Consider the following 21,338-nt stretch of genomic DNA (forward strand, 5'->3'; position numbering starts at 1 on the left):
CCTGCTGCAGGTCTTCTTCACTCAAAGTACAAAGTGAGAATGAGGAAAATAGGTGGGGCTTTCATTATTTGGAAAACAAAACTGTCCTGAACCAATGAAAATTGTTATTTTCAGGTCACATGACTCGGGCCTTCATCATTTGGAAACCTATCTGTTCTGAACCAATGAAAAGTGTTATTTTCAGATCACATGACCCGACGCGCTTACGCTACGCGACCCGGGGTGCGCCCCGGGGCGCTTACGTAGCGCGTTCGTATGCGCGTAGGTGCTTCCGGGCGCGCTTACGCCGTGCGTATCACGCGGTCGTGGCTACGCGATATGTTACGATGATGTTTTCGTTCGCGGCAATAGCGCTAACGGGACGCTCCCCGGTACGCGCACCGGGAGCGCACCGGGGGAAAAAAAAAAAATGAAGAATATACATATAAAAAATAGTATTACATAAATAAACAATATAGGATTCATTAAAAAAATATTATATTTGATAGCAAAAGAAATTTGCTATTAAAAAACCTATGAGATTCACTGAAAAAACCATAGGTTTCACACCAGTTATAGTTAGGAATTAGCATTTAAAAAACCTATGAAATTCACTGAAAAAACCATAGGTTTCACACCAGTTATAGTTACGAATTAGCATTTAAAAAACCTATTAAATTCACTGAAAAAACCATAGGTTTCACACTAGTTATAGTCAGCTGGAAATTTTACTCGCATAAAACCATTGAAATTCCCACGTTATAGTTAGTTGGACTCACTATAACTTGCGCGTGCAATGCACTGCTGATGACATCACATATTACATTACTCATGACATGGTCAGTGACATCACTCATGACATCACTGATGACACCATCCTTGTGACAGAGTGACAGACCTCCTTTCACTGAAATGTAACCCTTGAAACACATATTCAAAAATAAAAACTAACATTTTCAAAAAAATGGAGATAGCCATACCAGTTACAACAACCAATTCAATTATTCCACCATCTATATACTCATGCACTCATTCACCAACAGTTCAATAAACTCACTCATACATATACTCACTCATCATATGTAGTGATACACCTATACATCCTGTTACACACCGTCAGTCACCCAAAAGTTACTCACACACATACTCACACATAGAAATAAACTATTGAATATCCATTTATTTGCATATACAGCTATACACACACTACCACTTTACTTCTGAATAAACTTACACATACTTACTCTCTTAAACAATCACTTATAGAAACACATACTAATTTAAATAGGAACTCTTACAATCCCTCACTCTCACATATACATCAATATTCACATATACTACATTAAAACATATTTAGTTACTGATAAAGACACTAGTGAGACAGTCATTCACTCACTAACACACACATATACACACTCATCCACCCATACAGTCCTGCACATATGCTGTCTTCAAAACACATACAAAGAGAGAGTCAGTCATTCATGCATCTATGTGCTAAGAAATACCCCCACCAAACCATACAAACACTCATACTGATACTAAGAAAAACATCTAATAACCCATATACATACACATGTAGGTACTCTCCAAAGCATGCAGCTACTTATACACAAATTGAAACACTAATACATATATTTAAATATTTAAACATTACTCTCTAATATATGTATTCACTAAGATACACTTAATAAACCAGTTAACCAATCGATTTTTTTTATAAAAAACATCCATGTAAACACTTATTTAAACATTTATTCTTCCATCAACTTTTACATTTTCATATATAACACATATTTATTTTTTAAAAAGACACACATTCACTGGATGGTGTCATCAGTGATGTCATGAGTGATGTCACTGACCATGTCATGAGTGATGTAATATGTGACGTCATCAGCAGTGCATTGCACGCGCAAGTTATAGTGAGTCCAATCAATCAATCAATCAATCAATCATGCCATTTGTATAGCGCACTACTCACCCGGGAGGGTCTCAAGGCGCTTGGGGGAGGGGTATGCTACTGCTCGAACAGCCAGGTCTTGAGTTGTTTCCTGAAGGAGAGATGGTCCTGGGTCAGCCGAAGGTGGATGGGGAGGGAGTTCCAAGTCTTGGAAGCCAGGTAAGAGAAGGATCTTCCTCCGGCGGCGGAGGAGTCCAACTAACTATAACGTGGGAATTTCAATGGATTTATGCGAGTAAAATTTCCAGCTGACTATAACTGGTGTGAAACCTATGGTTTTTTCAGTGAATATATATACATGTGTGTGTGTGTGTATGTGTGTGTGTGTGTGTGTCTGTGTTTATTTATTAATAATCATTCAATGTGGTGTATTGAAATCATTAAAAAGAATTTAATTATGCTTTAATAAAAAATTATTATAGCTGAATTTCTACATTTAGAAAAATGTAATATTTTAAATAAATGTTTTATTTATAGACAATTTGTTAACACTAAATGGCATTTATATATATTTTCAAATAATTTATATAATTAAATTAATTTTAACAGTAGTTCATGTGGGGTTTTATTTTAAGGCCATACCTCCATTATTTTCTATGGGAGGGTGTTGCAGTACCAGTGTTTGGCCACTGGTGGTGATGGACTTACTAGTGCACTGAGCTGGAGTAATTTACAAATGTTTTTTTTTGTTGGCTGTAGTAACTTTGAAGAGCAGTTTCTGAGTACAAGTGGGCTCACTCTTTTGTAAGTGGGTTCACCCCCCTCAATTAATCTCTCCTTAATGCCTCTTTACTCCTCCCAAGTCCACCCCCCTTTGGAAGTAAGTATTCCCCATTTTCCAATCACGTTTCCTTGTCCCTTCCACATTTACTAGCTAAGCTCACTGCAAAGGGAAGCCCTTAAATTCCTACAGACATCCTATGATTCATAATAACAGAAGATCAAAAGTCCGATAGGCTCTAAATATATATAAATTCTCCATTCAGTCCATTGATTTCACAGGAGTCAATGTATGATGCATCGAAATGTATCCTTCAAACAAAAATTCTCAGCCCAGCCAATGCGTTTCGCCCAACCAACAGAACTTCATCAGGGCTGTGAACAAACATAGAAATCCACCCATTAAATTAAAATATTTAAGTGAATAAAATCAGTATCCCAAATTGCAGCATCCAAGAAGAACATTAGCAGATGTCTCAATTTGTACAGATCAACAAATGGGCTGAACTTACATAAAAAATCTATACATCACAGATATTATTAGTTACGATGCCAAAACAACATAGTCACTGCATTTCCTATTATACACAGAGGGCCTCATTACGATGCGGTTCGGACCGCAACTGACAGCGTGTGGTTGCAGTTCGAACCACATCTACTGCTGCGGTCCAACCAACACATCAGGATGGGTGCGGTTGAAGACAGCAGTCGGAGGGTCCGACCAAACGCCTTCCCGTTGGTCAGTCGGAAACCAACCATAATCTCATAAGGACGGCAGAAAAGTTTTCACCGTCGGGATTATGATTAGGGCTCCTGGTTTTGTGGTATTTTTTCATTTTTAACATTTCCATCTGTATTTATCCCTATTTATTTTTGGGCCAATTTATCTGTATTTCTCCATATTTACTTTGTGTTTTGCGGATAAATGAAGTTGTAAAACTGAACATTTCCATATTTATTTAACTGATGGATGCGTACTCATACTTTGATGTCTGTCGTGTTTTAGCTTTTTAAGCCATCAAATATTACATAACAATACATCCACTGGTAAATACCAACATTATACCATAAATGTATGTTGATATATGCCGTTATTTAAAGACATTTCCCATGCTGTCCATCTGCTCAACTGCTGCCCTATAATTTATAAAAGACAGTACAGCGAGTCACTTAACCCCATTGCCGCTGGGGTAATTCCCCCACGGCGTGGGGGGAGTGGGGTTGCGCGCACCGCGGTGCTCGTGACGAGCCCAGCTCGTCATGAGTCACAGTAGAGCTGTGTAAATGACGAGCTAGGCTCGTCACGACTCCGCCCACTGATTATTTCTCCCGAACAGGTGGGGAATCAATCTCGCGTGGGCGTACCGCGACCTTTATGACGGCTCGTCGTGAGCACAGCTCCACTGTGCCTCATGATGAGCTGGGCTCGTCATACGCATGGACGGGGTTAAAAGAAGCACAATTTTCTGTATTTATCCAGTATTAAAAATAAATGCAGACAGAAAACACATTGCTTTGTGTCTGTATTGATCTGTAAAAATCTATAAAAACGGAAAACAGGGAGCCTTAATTATGATGTTGGTTTCCGACGGCCTTTCCATGTCAGCCTTTCCAACGTGGGAAGGCTGTTGGAAAGCGGCATTGGAGGCCCCTAGCAGGGCGTCCCTCCCCGGCCCTCTTCTTATGGGCATGGGGGACACCTACGGTGCCCCCCTGAAAATCCCTGCACCAGGTGCAGCATTTTCACAATCTCTCATTTTTCAATGGAAGCTTGTGCTGCGGGCGGTTTCCGCCAACAGCACAACCTCTCATAGAGAAATGGAAGTATCCGACCACACCATGTGCGGTCGATTGATAATCAGGTGTTCGGAACTGCTGACCTATGGTTGGGCGGTCCCCTCACCGAAACGGTCAGTCGGAGGCAACTCTGACCGACATCGTAATGAAGGCCACTATCTCCAATTTGATGTATTAATAATCCATCCATCCATGATTCAAGAACATTGACTTCAATACCACATATTAACCGAGGACCTCAAATATATTTTTCAAAAATAAAGTAGATTCTCAAAAATATAATAAATAATCCAAAATGATTCATGTTTTCTCATCATCACAAAACCATAATTTCCAAGAACATGCCTGGTACAAACCTCTGGTAACACATAGAAATCATTTCTAAAATGAATTTCAGTATTCCTTACATTTTGATATCTGTAGTTGAGGAACATTTCCACTTCTCGAGTGTCATAAGACCATATCTCCTCCATAATCTAGTCCTGTAAGTAAGCACACAGGGTCCCATTACTTTCATCACCCAACCAATGTTAATCTAAGTTTCTAATGAATCTGACGTGCATTAACGTACTATTACATTATGCCCGCGTCTCACGGCAAAAGATAGGACAGGCGGAGGCGTGGGCCTCTGTACATAGGTTGTGAATAGCATTTGGTACTTTATTAGTTCTACTGTAGCCCTACAAAGCATACTACAAAGTGCAGTTTGTGAACAGGCCTCATTGTCTCCAAATATGATGTTTTTCCCGATTAATGTCCTGCTGCTGCTGTGTGGCTGAGCTTGCCACTTCCAAAGGAAATGTGTGATATTATTTTATTTTTGGAGTAATAACGTGTTGCCGAAGTCAGAATCGACTTCTAATTAATAATATATTCACGTGTTAATTTCTGAGGCATTGAAGGCAGATGGTGAATTATTTCCGGATCTTCGTCAGTTACTGTATATAGAATTGTTTCGAATCGTGAAGCTGTGGCCAGGGTCCAAGTGACGCCTTAGACGGTGGCACCCTTGTAAGAGCCCTCCCGGGGCCATCTGGGAGACGTGCCTCACGGCTGACGTCATCCGTGCCACTTGAATGCCAGCTGCTCCGCAATAGACTCGACCCCTATATGGTATCTCCGTACCAAGAGAACCACCCGAAGCGCCCGCTTCGGCCCAGGAGTCCCTTCGAATGCCATGGATTTGGGGAGCCCTTGAGTTCTGGGGTGTAATGTTATGTTATGTTATGTTATGTTAGGAAGATTTATACAGCGCATGGCGACCCGAAGGCGTGCTAGCGTTGATAGTACCACAGACCGCAGTCGCAGGCTCCATGGGGGTTAGTTAAGAAACAGGAAGGGTTTGAGCTGGTTCCAAAGTTGTGCCACATTGTACCTGAAGGATCTCCCTCCCTTTCTAGCCCTCTTCATGGGCAGAGCTCTGGCTGTAGCTGTTAGTGTGGAGGTGCGCAGTGTGGCACAGCTGGGTAGGGCATGTATATGTGTCCTTGAAACTGTTTCCCATGACCTGGCCCCCCACACAGGTATCCGTTCAACCCCATTCTTGATGCTTAAATGCACATTTTGCCCTTTTTGAACCCTGCCATAGCCCTCAGGTTAAAGGCGTGGCTTCCTTCGGGCCTTCTGATTGGCTCGCTCATGGTGACATTTGTTCTGCATTTGTACAGGGCTGTTGAGTGGGACACCCCATCGGGGTGGAAAGAAGGGGAGCTCTTGAAACATTTTGACGTATTTTGAGGAGACTGAGTCCTGAACCCCTTATGTAGGGCCGGCGCTAGGCATGGGCAGTGTGGGCAGCTGCCCAGGGCCTCGCACTCAGCCTATCAGCATGGGCCCCGCACAATTGCAGCACCCCGCCAGTCCTCATGTACCCCTGCCTGTTAACCTAAAAGAAAGCTGTCTCTTTACAATTGGGCCCATGGGTGGGGGCCCTCTTCTTGGGCCTCTAAGGGCTGGAGTAGGTAGGCCTCAGGGTGGGGGACACCCATTCAGAGACTCCACAGGACGCCCGTTGTCAGCATTTTGGCCCACACAGGTTTAACTCTCAGCCCCAAGCATATATCACACCTTCAGTACGAAATGGGCTGTAAAAGAGGTGCTCGTAGGTGGCTGAGAGGAGGAGCTGCGGACCGGGAGGAGTCTGCACAAAGCAGCTTCCTGAGCCCAGAAGGTGACACTCATGTACATTTCAGGGGCCTCGCATCTTCCCTTTTGCCCAGGACCCCGAAAATCCTAGAACTGGCCTTGCCCTTACGACACTCTAGACTTGTGAGCACACGTGTGTATCTAGTTCGAGGACCTCGGGCTTCATGCAGTGACCTCATGGAACACGTGCCGGCCACGGAAGGCATAGCCGGACCCCATAGGGGCGCACGCGCACACTGCCCAAGGGCGGGGCCTCCAGGGAACAGGCAGCGCAGCCCACGAAAACACACAAAAGCGATTGGCCGCGTGGGTTAAATGGCCCAATCCAGGAAGATTGGGCACAGTGACCTGGAGGTCAAAAGGCAGGACACGGGACCCTCGTCATGAATTGACCTCTCCGTCCTCTACCCACCTACCCTCACCAGATTGTGGGCATCACAGCCGCAGGATGGGATCGTTGTAAAGGGTCACGGAGACAGCACGCCCACACAACCAAGGAAAGCACAACGCCTAAGAAGAAGAGCGGCCCAACCAGTGTCCTCGAGATGCCCCTCGACAGGGACACGGGGGCAGATGACAGCACACAAGACGGCCTGCGGCCAGAGTAGAAGAGTGGCCCAATCAGTGTTCTTGGGATGCCACATGGCAGGGACACGGGGGCAGATGACAGCACACAATGACGGCCAGAGTAGAGGAGCTGCCCAATCAGTGTCCTTGGGATGCCCCACGACAGGGGCACAGGGCAGGTAACAGCTCGCAATGACGGCCAGAGTAGAAGAGCTGCTCAGACACTGTCCTTGAGATGCCCCATGACAGGGGCACTGGGAGCAGACGATGGTCAGCGAGGGTCAGCTGCAGGCAGACACGGCACTTGCAGCCCTGGATAGGCCAGACAGCCCCCACGTAGGTCTTGGCAGCAAACAGTAGAAACCTGCAAAGGGAGAGTCGCGCAGGCTGTGCGGGAAGTGCTGCCAGTATTTCAATAGGGACCAACAAGACCAGAACAGCTGTAGTAAACGTGACAGATGTGGCAGATGTGTTGAAGTGTTTGAAACCATGGATTGCTAATGACCATTAGGTTGGGGTGTTTCACGTCCGGGTGGTATACTGAATAAACCGCAGCCGCTGTGCACCAACTATGGCTCCCCCTGTCTGTTCACTAAAGGGGGAGAGGTGCAGTTGAAAGGCCGTGAGAGCTCTGCCTTTTCAGAGCAGCCCAAGCTCCTCCCTTTCAGCGCAGCCTGGGCTCCTCCCTTTCAGCGCAGCCTGGGCTCCTCCCTTTCAGTGCAGCCCGGGCTCCTCCCTTTCAGTGCAGCCTGGGCTCCGCCCTTTCAGCGCAGCCTAGGCTCCGCCCTTTCAGCGCAGTCCGGGCTCCGCCCTTTCAGTGCTGCCTGGGCTCCGCCCTTTCAGCGCAGTCCGGGCTCCGCCCTTTCAGTGGAGCCCAGGCTCCGCCCTTTCAGCGCGGCCTGGGCTCCGCCCTTTCAGCACAGCCTGGGCTCCGCCCTTTCAGCACAGCCTGGGCTCCACCCTTTCAGCACAGCCTTGGCTCTGCCCTTTCAGCACAGCCTGGGCTCCGCCCTTTCAGCGCAGCCTGGGCTCCGCCCTTTCTGCGCAGCCTGGGTTCCGCCCTTTCAGCGCAGCCTAGGCTCCGCTCTTTCAGTGCAGCCCAAGCTCCTCCCTTTCAGCGCAGCCTGGGCTCCTCCCTTTCAGCGCAGCCTGGGCTCCTCCCTTTCAGTGCAGCCCGGGCTCCTCCCTTTCAGTGCAGCCTGGGCTCCGCCCTTTCAGCGCAGCCTAGGCTCCGCCCTTTCAGCGCAGTCCGGGCTCCGCCCTTTCAGTGCTGCCTGGGCTCCGCCCTTTCAGCGCAGTCCGGGCTCCGCCCTTTCAGTGCAGCCCAGGCTCCGCCCTTTCAGCGCGGCCTGGGCTCCGCCCTTTCAGCACAGCCTGGGCTCCGCCCTTTCAGCACAGCCTGGGCTCCACCCTTTCAGCACAGCCTTGGCTCCGCCCTTTCAGCACAGCCTGGGCTCCGCCCTTTCAGCGCAGCCTGGGCTCCGCCCTTTCTGCGCAGCCTGGGTTCCGCCCTTTCAGCGCAGCCTAGGCTCCGCTCTTTCAGTGCAGCCCGGGCTCCACCCTTTCAGTGCGGCCTGGGCTCCGCCCTTTCAGCACAGCCTTGGCTCTGCCCTTTCAGCGCAGCCCGGGCTCCACCCTTCCAGCGCAGCCTGGGCTCCGCCCTTTCAGCACAGCCTTGGCTCTGCCCTTTCAGCGCAGCCCGGGCTCCGCCCTTTCAGCGCAGCCTAGGCTCCGCCCTTTCAGCGCAGCCCGGGCTCCGCCCTTTCAGCGCGGCCTGGGCTCCGCCCTTCCAGTGCAGCCTGGGCTCCGCCCTTTCAGCACAGCCTTGGCTCTGCCCTTTCAGCGCAGCCCGGGCTCCGCCCTTTCAGCGCAGCCTAGGCTCCACCCTTTCAGCGCAGCCCGGGCTCCGCCCTTTCAGCGCGGCCTGGGCTCCGCCCTTTCAGCGCAGCATGGGCTCCGCCCTTTCAGCGCAGCCCGGGCTCCGCCCTTTCAGCGCAGCCTAGGCTCCGCCCTTTCAGCGCAGCCCAGGCTCTGCCCTTTCAGCGCGGCCTGGGCTCCGCCCTTTCAGCGCAGCCTGGGCTCCGCCCTTTCAGCACAGCCTGGGCTCCACCCTTTCAGCGCAGCCCAGGCTCCGCCCTTTCAGTGCAGCCTGGGCTCTGCCCTTTCAGCGCAGTGCGGGCTCCGCCCTTTCAGCACAGCCTGGGCTCCACCCTTTCAGCGCAGCCCAGGCTCCGCCCTATCAGTGCAGCCTAGGCTCCGCTCTTTCCCGCAGCTTGGGCTCTGCCATTTCAGCGCAGCCCAAGCTCCGCCCTTTCAGTGCAGCCTGGGCTCTGCCCTTTCAGCCCAGCCCAAGCTCCGCCCTTTCAGTGCAGCCCGGGCTCCTCCCTTTCAGCGCAGCCTGGGCTCCGCCCTTTCAGTGCAGCCTGGGCTCTGCCCTTTCAGCACAGCCCGGGCTCTGCCCTTTCAGCGCAGCCCAAGCTCCGCCCTTTCAGTGCAGCCTGTGCTCCGCCCTTTCAGTGCAACCCAGGCTCCGCCCTTTCAGCGCAGACTGGGATTTGCCCTTTCAGTGCAACCCATGCTCCGCCCTTTCAGTGCAACCCAGGCTCCGCCCTTTCAGTGCAGCCCGGGCTCCCCCCTTTCAGTGCAGCCTGGGCTCCGCCCTTTCAGTGCAGCCTGTGCTCCTCCCTTTCACTGCAGCCTGGGCTCCGCCCTTTCAGAGCAGCCCAAGCTCCTCCCTTTCAGGGCAGCTCGTGCTCTGCCCTTTCACCGCAGCCTGGGCTCCGCCCTTTCAGCGCAGCCCAGACTCCGCCCTTTCAGCGCAGCCTTGGCTCCGCCCTTTCAGCGCAGCCCAAGCTCCGCCCTTTCAGTGCAGCCTGTGCTCCGCCCTTTCAGTGCAACCCAGGCTCCGCCCTTTCAGTGCAACCCAGGCTCCGCCCTTTCTGTGCAGCCCGGGCTCCGCCCTTTCAGTGCAGCCTGGGCTCTGCCCTTTCAGTGCAGCCTGTGCTCCGCCCTTTCAGTGCAGCCTGTGCTCCGCCCTTTCAGTGCAACCTAGGCTCCGCCCTTTCAGAGCAGCCCAAGCTCCTCCCTTTCACTGCAGCCTGGGCTCCGCCCTTTCAGAGCAGCCCAAGCTCCTCCCTTTCAGGGCAGCTCGTGCTCTGCCCTTTCACCGCAGCCTGGGCTCCGCCCTTTCAGCGCAGCCCAGGCTCCGCCCTTTCAGCGCAGCGTGGTCTCTGCCCTTTCAGCGCAGCCTGGGCTCCGCCCTTTCAGCGCAGCCTTGGCTCCGCCCTTTCAGTGCAGCCTGGGCTCCGCCCTTTCAGCGCAGCCCAGGCTCCTCCCTTTCAGGGCAGCTCGTGCTCTGCCCTTTCAGTGCAGCCCAGGCTCCGCCCTTTCAGCGCAGCCCAGGCTCCGCCCTTTCAGCGCAGCCCAGACTCCACCCTTTCAGCGCAGCCTGGGCTCCGCCCTTTCAGCGCAGCCCGGGCTCCGCCCTTTCAGCGCAGCCCAGGCTCCACCCTTTCAGCGCAGCCAGGGCTCCGCCCTTTCAGGGCAGCCTGGGCTCCGCCCTTTCAGCGCAGCCCAGGCTCCGCCCTTTCAGCGCAGCCCAGGCTCCGCCCTTTCAGCGCAGCCCAGGCTCCTCCCTTTCAGGGCAGCTCGTGCTCTGCCCTTTCAGTGCAGCCCAGGCTCCGCTCTTTCAGCGCAGCCCAGGCTCCGCCCTTTCAGCGCAGCCCAGGCTCCTCCCTTTCAGGGCAGCTCGTGCTCTGCCCTTTCAGTGCAGCCCGGCTCCGCCCTTTCAGCGCAGCCTAGGCTCCACCCTTTCAGGGCAGCCTGGGCTCCGCCCTTTCAGCGCAGCCTGGGCTCCGCCCTTTCAGGGCAGCCTGGGCTCCGCCCTTTCAGCGCAGCCTGGGCTCCGTCCTTTCAGGGCAGCCTGGGCTCCGCCCTTTCAGCGCAGCCAGGGCTCCGCCCTTTCAGGGCAGCTCGTGCTCCGCCCTTTCAGTGCAACCTAGGCTCCGCCCTTTCAGTGCAACCCAGGCTCCGCCCTTTCAGCGCAGACTGGGCTTTGCCCTTTCAGAGCAGCCCAAGCTCCTCCCTTTCAGTGCAGCTCGTGCTCTGCCCTTTCAGTACAGCTCAGGCTCTGCACATTGATGGAATGCGTGTGCTTTCTGTTGTGGGTATTGTGTGCAGTGTTGCCAGGGGGCACAAGTAGGACATGTGTGCAGTCAAATGCCCCCTAACACGTGTGGGAAGCCAGCTATGGCGTAGACGCCTTGCTTGGTTGCTCCAGCTGTTCCTGCGCAGTGTGGGTGAAGGATAGGTAGTGTGGTACCAAGCAGATGGTGTCATCCAATACAGTTGTGGGGAACTTGGATAGGGCTGGCTGTTAGACTCCTCCGACTCTGGCGGTTGTTGGTTGGAAGGTACCAGAGGCCAACAGGTGCAGCACAGCCAGCAGTTTTGTCTGCGCAGAGATGTTGGTTGTCCGCTGTGGTGGTACCATCAGCCTGTGGGCAATGATGTTCAGGATGCGGGGGATGGTTGTCCTTTTGAGTTTGTAGTGGGCAATGACATTCTCTAGTGTTAAGTCTGTGAGGCCGGTGCGTTTCCTGAAGGTCCGCTGCTTTGTCTGTGCTGCCACAGTGTAGCTCCGGGAGGGGCTGTGGAGGTCCGGGGGTAGAGGGGGGGTCCTGGGGGTGGTGGCGGTGGGTGTTGTGGCTCTCTTGGGTTTCCAGGCTACATGATCAGTAGCTCCCTGGCATCTGTTGCCGTTCAGGTGTGGCTCTGGGCTGGGCTCCCTTTTCTGGTGCAGGTTGTTGTCCGACTTTACACCAGGTCAGAGCAGGTATTAATTTCCTGCTGCAAACGTGTCTTACCGCCTCTTTTGGGTCTCATCGCCGATCTGGCTGGTCATTGAGATTGTTCCAGAGTGGTGGTGTTGCGGTTTTTTGCACGGGAACGCCTAATCTGCATCTCATTAGCGATAGTTGCCGGGGTCATCTGTGGTGATAATTTTTGTGGCTGCTATTGCAGGTAAAGCTGGTGATATGGGCTGTTAGCTCCAGCTTGTGAATGGGGCGATAGATTTCTCACCACCTTGACTGTGATAAAGTGCTGATAACTCAGCGATAAATCCTTGAGAATGTGCCCCTCTGTCTCTTCCTCTCACCGTCTCTTGTTTCTCTCTCTGTCTCTATCTTCCTCCTCTCTGTCTCTTCCTCTCACCTTCTTTTGTTTCTCTTCCTCCTCTGTCTCTTGTTTTCGCTGCCTCTATCCCCCTCCTCTCTCACTCTGCCTTGCCCCTCCTCTATCTTCTCTCTCCTCTCTCTCTCTTCCTTGCTCCTGCCCTCTCTTTCTCTGTCTCTCCACTGAGGTGTTACCTGTGCATTGAAGCTCTTGTGTTTCTTCTCTCTCAGGTGTCATCGACCGGTGCACGGCCGTGAAGTATCACTACACCTCCGCGTCGCTGCCACGTAACCTGCCCATCAACATCACCAAGACCATCCGCCAGGACGAGTGGCACGCCCTGCGTGAGTATGATGGGCACCCCCCTCCACTGAACTACCAGGCCAAGAGCACACGTGCCATCGAGGGCACTGCCCCCTCCTCCACTGCTGCCCTGGCACAGCAAGAGTACATACACCAGCACCAGTGCCCCCTTGAACTGTCATGCCACAAGCACACGTGCCAAGGCACCCCCCACCACTCCCACTTCCCTGGCACAGCATGAGTGCATACACCAGCATCTGTGCCCCCTTGAACTGTCCTGCCACAAGCACACATGCCATCAAGGGCACCATCTCTGTACCAATGAATCCTCATGAGTATACTTGCCATAAACTGGGGTATTTGAAGGATCCCCCATACATTCCTATACACTGTGTTGGAAAAGAATGCCCCCTGCATGGTGCACAGTCACGACTTCCTGCCCTGAGTGACTTCTTGTGCTGGTTTTTCATTTTTGTCCCCAGCCTCATGCTAATTTGATGTGTGTGCGGGGGGCGGGGCCTGTTGGGTCCTGCCCTGTCCTGTGACCTGGTGGGTGGCACAAGGTCTGATACTGCCCCTGTGATGTATTTGGCACATAGAACAGAGCTGTAGTTCCAGTAGTATGGTATTTTGAGTAGAGGTTCCAGCCCAGATGTGCGCGGGCTGAGGTTGGGGTTCTGCGGAGGATGTCCCACCATCCTTTGGGTCTGAAGCCGCGCTTCTGCTCCACCTCCCACCATATTTGTGCACGGAATTTGGTGGGGGCTGTGGGTGGGTTTAAGAAGTTATAGATATAGGACAGTATTTTTTCATCTTTGGACCGGGTGATAATCCATTTCTCGAAGTGAGTCATTGCCCTCCTGGCATGTGGGCTCACCTGGGATCGGGTGATCCAATGTTTTATGAATGAATGAATAAATGAAAGTTATTATATCGTGCTCAGCTACTCCAAGACTGTCCGGGCGCTAAACAGCAGAGGCAGTGTTAGAAATCAGGAGCTGTTTGCAGTGTCCCCCCACTTTTTGCCCCATTTGGGGCCCCTGGATGCTGGTTTTCTGACCCCGAGAGTGCCTTGGGCTCTGTCGGGCAGGCCCAGGGCCAGTGCTCTGCTGAAAACACAAGTGAAAACACACACATGTCATAGGGTTTACTATACATTAGGGTACCTATAGGTCTCTAGTAGATAATAGGGCATGGGAATTATAACTACCTATAAGTCCCTAGCATGGCAGGTTAGAGGACAGCTGCCCTTTCTGCCCTTGCATGTGAGCCTTGCTGAGAGTTTGGGGTCATTCCAAAGGCAGCCCTGTGTTGCAGCTCTGCTCTTAAAAGTAAATTCACTGCAAACACAACTTTGGCAGTGCGGGCACCTGAAAAGTGATAATCTGCAATAATGTGGCATATTAGGTACCCCTGGGGTCGCTCCTATGTGTCACAGTTGTGGGGATCACGTCATTATAAGGAGGGCCCTTATAAGAGATGTTTTTATGCCCCGGAGCTAGAGAAATGACACATTTCACTTTCCTCGTTGAAGTAAAGTGCCTCTCAAAATCAACGTTGTCCCCAGGAGCGCTGTAGAGTGCAGATCTACATGATTGTGGCATATTCAGAACCCCCAAGGTCTCCTCCAGGTGTCCCAGGGGTGGGGGGTTCTGTAACTGTAAGATGTTTTATATGCCCTGATGATGGAGAAATTGCACCTTACCGTTTCCCCATTGTAGATGCCGGACCCTATACGATAACAGGCAATAGTTTATGAACTAATAAATATTGCTAGGAATTGAATTAAAAAATTATCATTCATGGACTTGAGAGAATGTTATTGATAAATCTAGCAATATGCCATTAGTGAATTGATTCTGAAATATATTAACCCGTTTACCCCAGCGGAATGCAGGCGTTCTACAGAGTGGGCGGGGCTGCGTCGGCCAACAGTCGTGCGCAGCACCCAGAAGGTACTGCTTGCGTCGGCCAGCACGGAACGGGTTAAAAAGAAGTTATAGGACTTTCTTGTCTGTAAGCCAAAATTCAGCCTGCCTGTAGTCTTCCCTGATTGGTCAGAGTTAACAGGATTAGCCAGGCTGCTTTGATGAAGTGATAAGTGGCTCGCCCACGGAGAGGTTATCTGGTGGAGAGGGTTCTGCTACACCGGGGTGCCAGAGCATGAGGGAGGGGGCGTAAAGCACGAAGCTTCAAAGAAGGAATAGGACAGGCAGGGAATGCCAGGTCCATCCACCTCCATCCCTTCTGACCCAGGCAGACGGGAGCCTTAAGGAAGGAATATGCAGATGTCAGAGGGTGGAGAGCTGTTGAAATGAGCTTCACTCAGAGTTGGTTTCGTTCGCTCTACATGCTCTGCTGAGATTTCAGCATATTGAATTTTGGAGGAATAATGCTTTCTGGGAGAAGATTATGCCACACTTTGGAGAAAGTGGGCTTGCTCTGGGGTGTTGCCTTGCACCTCATTGGACAAGAGTGCTCTTCTGTTTGACCCCAGAGAACACTGAATAAATATGTGAAAGGTTCAGAGCCTCTCAGATCTGCTCCAAAAAGCTGAGAAGAAGGAGGATTGCCAGCTGGAAACTTGATTTGCTCCGGCTGCATTATCTGGATATACTGCTCTTTGGATGCCCCTTGCTTCAAAAGGATTAAAGAATTGACTCCCTACAAGCCTCAGGTTAACAGAGCTCACCTGGCCCATCATCACCAAGAGTCCATTGCCTGGAGTGGACCAAGTATGGCTTTTAAGGGTTTTGTCCAGATGCATTGTGGTAATTGTAGTCCTAACCTTTCAAGGACCATCTTGGAGCTTCCAGACCCTTGGATTGTGTTTTGGACACTTTGGACCCTAAAGAAGGAACTTCTGGAAAAAGTTCCATAAGTTTAGAGTGGATAAAGCTCCACAAGTTGACTGACTCAACCACAAGAGCCAAGCTAGCCATCTTAAGTCGCGACCCGGCCCGGATCCAGGTTTGTCTCGCTGAAGAGCTCCGGAGGCCTGACTTCCAGAGTTTGACCAGAAGCTCCCTGAAATTCAAGCTGGCAAACCCTCACCAAACCAAGACTAGTGAAGAGCGTTGAGGGACCCGAGCGTAAAAAAAATCCAGAAAAGTTTCGAAGTCTGAAGGTAAAATTTTGGCTGAGGCCTGCCATTGAGTGTCTCTGCGCAGGCCTCCAATGTGGTTAGCCTGAACGTTTACATTTGTCATGGTCAAGTGTGACCAGATGTCCCAGAGTGGCACTATACATTTCAAAGCACTAGAAAGAGTTTAATCTTTAAAAATCCATATCTCTGTGTCCCCACTGAGACCTCTTCTGAGCCCTAGACTGTGTTAGTGACCTCACAGCCAGTGGTGGATGCATATTTACCACAACCAATAACCCACGTTCCAACAATCTGATACAGAGACACAGAACCCAGCCGGTACCCCAACACCCTAACTACTAAAGAGGTATGCTGGCAGGCTTTTTTAAAGCCAGCTTCCCCATCTGTGACCTCAGATGTCTGGGCAGCAGGTTCCATAGGCTTGCGGGGTAGACCATGAAGAAAGAACCCCCTCCCTGCTGCTTTTTAAAGCGGGGAACTATTATCAGCCCAGCCTGACCGGAGGGCTGCAGTCTATGTGGTCTGTAAGCCCTGATCCATTCGTTCAGATACGAAGGACCCCTGTCGTGGAGGGCTTCGTGTGTCAGAGCTATTGCTTTACACATTACTTCCTTGCACACTGGAAGCCAATGAAGCTTCATGTGGAAAAGTGAGACCTATCAGTGCTTAGATAGCTTGTACAGTAAGCGGGCGCCATATTTTGTAGTATCTGTAGACGCGGGATCAAATGATCTGGGATGCTGAGGTACAAAACATTGACATAATCTAGCCGCAATAGTATCAAAACCCTAACCACTGTGACCTGCGCTTCCTGAGTGATCAGGTACAAAACCCTCCTGAGCAGATGGAGAAAGTTCACAACCGATAAGAAATTAGAATCACACAGAATTCCCAGGGTTCTTGCCATCTCTGTGGTATAGCGGCGGAGGCGGAATATTATTTGGCCAGACTCCTGTCCATCCCAGCAGGGGATTTGGCTCAAACAACAGGACTTTGGTCTTGTCTAAGTTGCACAAAGTTTATTCTTCCTGAGCCAAACAAGTAGTGCCTTTTTGAACCCCTTGGCCGCAGCTGTAATTCCCCCACGGCGCTGGGAGGGTGGGGGGGCCGCACGGTGCCGCCATGCTCTTGACGGAACCACTCCATCATGAGCCGCGGTGGCGCTGTGCTTGTGACGGAATGATTCTGTCAAGGCCCCGCCTGCTCAATAGAACGCGCCGCGCAGGCACGAAATCAGCGCCGCGCAGGCATGGCGGCAGGGCCGTGATGGAACCATTCCGTCACCAGCACAGCCCCACCGTGGCTCGTGACGGAATGGTTCCGTCACGAGCATGGAAGGGGTTAAACAAAGAGCAAAAGTGTCTTTGGTGCTCACTGAGTCCCCTTCATAGGTTAGCAGGAGCTGTGTATCGCTTGCATAAGAAATAATCTTAATGCTGATAAATTCCACCAAGTGTGCCAGAGGGGACAGGTACATGTTGAAAAGGGTGGGCTCAGAGCAAATCCCTGAGGCACCCCCCATTGTAACTGGGGGAGAGGACTTGACCTAACAACTAGGGCGGTCGACCCCAAATTTGGGGAACCTGGTTCGCATCTCGGCAACGACGCCCAACATCCTGTGATTCTGGGCAAATCACTTAAGGCCATATGTACGAACACATCCTCCTATAGACACAAAAAGGGTATAACCCGTTGATACATCTGGCCCTTAATCTCCTCATGCCTGACAAAAATGGATGTGTCCTCATGTAACACAACTGGTGCTTGTGTAAAGCGCTCCGATACCCGATACCTTCGGGTCAAGTTTGCGCTATATAAAACTCAGTGAAAAAACATATTTTTTTTAAAACTGCTTGCCTTTGGAGGGGGATTGTTTCATCCATACAACCTGCTGTCTTTCCTCCAGGTATGTTCCCAAGGATCCAAGGACCGAGTCTGCCATGCCCGGATGTTCCAGTCTCTTTAGCAAGATGCTATGGTCCACCGTGTCGAATGCTGCTGACAGGTGCAACAGCACCGGAGGCACGTTGAGACCGGCATCCAAACTCAACTTAATCGCTTCAGTGACCTCTAGCAATGCTTGATGGCTGTCTAGCTCCGACTAGCTATACTCAGTTTGCAGTTCTGTAAATGTTCGGAGGTCGATGTGATTGGACGGGTCGCCGATTCTCTTGCGGTTGGCATCTTGCCAGGCCTGCTATTCCTGGCCCGTTCATGCCAGTGGGAAATTGGAGTTGCTGAAATGGGGGTGAGTGGGGATGGGCACATGGGCACCCCTTTTGTAACGAGAGCCCTCTCCCAGGCCCGCACCGTCACTCTCACGACTGGGAAGATGTACGCCCGAGCGGTCGGCGTCTTCTGGGGGGCCATGGTATCTTCCATATGTGGATCCGGCCTCCGCCCGGTCCAAGAAGCACCAGTGTTTTCCTGTAAGGGCCTGGTCCATTCCATCCATGCGTGGCAAGGTAATCGTTGCTGAGTTGTGGAATGCCCGGCCCTCCGTCGGCTATGGATTTTCTTTTCCTCCCCATTCGTGGTCATATGAAGCTCTTGGTGCGTGGTTGTGGCACGGGGGGGGTCGTGGAGGGGTGAGGGGAGCAGGGTCTGAGTAGCATAGGGGATCTGGGGCAAGATGGTCATCTTGAATGCTGGCTTTTGCCCCGTCCTCGAGAGACCCCCTGTCTTCCATGTCTGTATATCTGTGTGAGCCATGGTCAACAGGTCAACATAACTGTGCTCCACTCTCTTAGCCAGTGAGGGGCGTAGATTTATGACTAATACTTCACCCATTGGTTGGTCCATGGCAATGGGAATGAGCGATCCAGCTTTATCGTCATTTGCAACTGGGAGGGTCAGGATGTGTGATTTCTGTATTTAGACTTTAAATCCCGAGACTTGTCCAAAGGCTTCCAGTTCAGTCAAGAGGGTGGGGATGGAGGTATCCGGTTGTGAGAGTGTCACCATGATGTCATCCACATAGAGGGCTAGTTTGTGCCTTGGCCCTCCATCGTGATGCCAGTAATCTGTGGGACCACCCAGACTCGCTCGGCCCATGGCAAAGAGAAGCAGAGATGGGCAACCTTGATGCGGCCTCCACAAATTACGACTGCGTTTGAGATGGGGCCATTGAGTCGAACATGGGCACAAGGCTGTTTATAACGGCATCATACCCATCTTTGGAGGTGGGCCGCAGTCCTGTTCTATCTAGTACACTGGGCCGAAAAGGCCAATGTATGTGGTCGAAGGACCTCTCTGCGCGAAAGGGGATGAGCAGCGCTGGGGTTTCGGACCATGTTGTCTTCTCTATCAGGTGGGGGCACTCAGTATTTTTGCTGCAGTTCCATTCTGGTATGGACCTTGTTTGGCCAGGGTCGATGAAGCCTTGTAGATATAGACTAAGTTGAGCTGAAAGTCTGTTGGGGAAGAGCTCGGTGTCCACATTCAGAAGCGATATAGGTCCATATGCGAGCAGCGGTTCGAGTCTTTCCCTGGCTTGGGGAGACCAGTGATAACTGCTTCGCCCATCAGGAGGGAAGGGAGCCGGACTCTCCAAAGCAGCTGTAGAGGCAAGAATGGGCGCCAGCTGTGGCCCGAATATCTTGTAAAATGAAGGGGTGAAGCCATCGAGACAGAAGGCTTTACCTGGCTGCAGTTTTGATTTTGAGGCATGGATTTAGTTAATATTTTTGTCTACTTTGACTGAGTCCAATTTCCGGGAAGGCGGGCTAGCGGTGTGGACTGTGGCCAGGTATTCGGTCGTTACCCCATTGTCTGTTTATTCTAGTTTGTAGAGAGTGGTGTAGAGCTGCTCAAACTCCTGTGCTACTCCATCTTTGGTCAATTCTCAGACCGTATCTTCTCCATCCTGGTCTTTTGAATCTCAGCTCACCGCTTGCATGCCAGGGGCCGCCCCTTTGTTGCTTCCTTATCTAGTATTGTTCTCCGGTGCGTAGGAGCACATGTTTAGCCTTATCCGTATCTAATGCCTTAAGCAGTGGTCCAAGGGGGTCTTAAAGGCGATCGAGATGTGGGCGTGGTCTGATAGCAAGGCGACTCCCATGTCAATCTCTGCGGTTGCTGCTAGTAGTCGAACTGTTCTTGGTGGTCATTGGGGGCGTATAGAGTAGCCAGGGTGATCTTTACATCCCTAGAGTAACTCAGAAGGACAGCAGTTGCCCCGGGATGTCTGCTTGACCCTGAAGGATGGTACCCTGGAACTTGATGGCAAGGAGAAGGGCAACCCCAGCTCTGGCACTGGATCCCGATGAGATGTACCGGGCAGGTTACCACCTGGAGTGCAACCTCTCCAAGTTCTTAAAGGACCTCAAGACCTGGCTCTTCGATGGAACTCCGTGACCTTACCGGGATCTGAGCGCCGCTCCTCCCCCCTCCATCTCCCCTTCCCTCAGCGCCTTGAGACACTCTCTGGTAAATAGCTAGCACTATACAAACACATGATTGATTGATTGACCTCCCCCACTCTTTCTTGGGAAACACCCTTTACCATGATGGCCGAACCACGCACTGCAGTTACAACGCGGCTGTTACAACGAACGCATCTTTACTGCGCATTTCTTTACCACTCATGTCGTTACAACAAAGTGCCGTATGGAAAGTAACATTGGACTTTAAAGTCCAACGCTTTCCCTACTGTTGCGCAATAGTAAATGATGCCATTCCAAAGTCCAGCGCTTTCCCTTAGCCATGTTGTTGTAACGATATGTGTGGTGAAGGAATGCTTGGTAAAGACGCATTTGTTGTAAAGGCTGCGGCGTAACGGCATGCGTGGTAAAGGCATGCGTAGTTCCAGCATACAACCCCCTTTCTTGAGAGGGCAGGTTTCCTGCAGGAGACAGAAGTCTCACACTGAGTCCCATAGAAGAGATAGCGAGGCTAAGCGCTTTGCTAGTGCATTGTGGCCGCGTACATTAAAGCTTAGGATTTTAACTATGCGCTTGCTGAATAGGTCAGCATCTGAGCCCGACTCTTCATCTGGAGATTCCGCTGTGATTGCATCCTGCAGCTGATATTCGCTGATTGTTTATTAGTGTCTGTGGTTTGGTCCAAGTGGTTAGGCTAGGGGGTGAGTCCCAGAATTTCTTGGACCTCTTCCAGTGTGCAGACTATGCATGTTTCCTTTTCCCAGACAAAGATAAGCCAAAAGGAGTGTCCCCATGAGTATTTATTACCCTATTCCCAGAAGAAGGTAGTATGGGCTTTGGAGGCTGGCCTGTGCTGGAGCATGAGGGGTCACAGGTCTTGGTAAAAGAGGGCCTTCATTCCTTGCAACTAGGACGAGGGCCTTCTGTTGTTTGTAATAGTTAAGACAGGTCAATATATCCTGGGGCATTCAAGGTGAGCTGGCTAGTGCTCCGCTCTAAGTGTGCAGTCAAGAACAATGCCATCCTCTGTTAGGTGTGGTACAAGTTGTTGGAAGAGGCGCGTGACTATGCTCTATAGGTCCTCGCCCTCGGCGTTCAGGGGGATGCTGTTGATTCTAATGTTCAAGCAGCACTGTCCATTTTCTTGGTCTTCTTGTCTGGTGCAGAGGTCATGGGTTTTCTCCTGGAGTTCTAGGATTGC

General features: G+C 51.3%; 1 protein-coding gene across 2 annotated transcripts in view; it reads left to right on the plus strand.

Moving 5' to 3' along the window:
* Positions 1 to 21,338, plus strand: part of LOC144826378 (transmembrane protein 178B-like) — a 119,325-nt gene that overhangs the window by 74,229 nt on the left and 23,758 nt on the right. For both annotated transcript variants that reach the window (XM_078684707.1, XM_078684706.1), the window contains one exon: positions 12,577 to 12,690. In XM_078684707.1, the coding sequence (XP_078540833.1) occupies positions 12,577 to 12,690 (114 nt within the window). The remainder of the gene's footprint in view (positions 1 to 12,576; positions 12,691 to 21,338) is intronic.

This window comes from Lissotriton helveticus, chromosome 3_2, assembly GCF_964261635.1.
Source record: "Lissotriton helveticus chromosome 3_2, aLisHel1.1, whole genome shotgun sequence".
In the NCBI taxonomy this organism is placed as follows: Eukaryota; Metazoa; Chordata; class Amphibia; order Caudata; family Salamandridae; genus Lissotriton; species Lissotriton helveticus.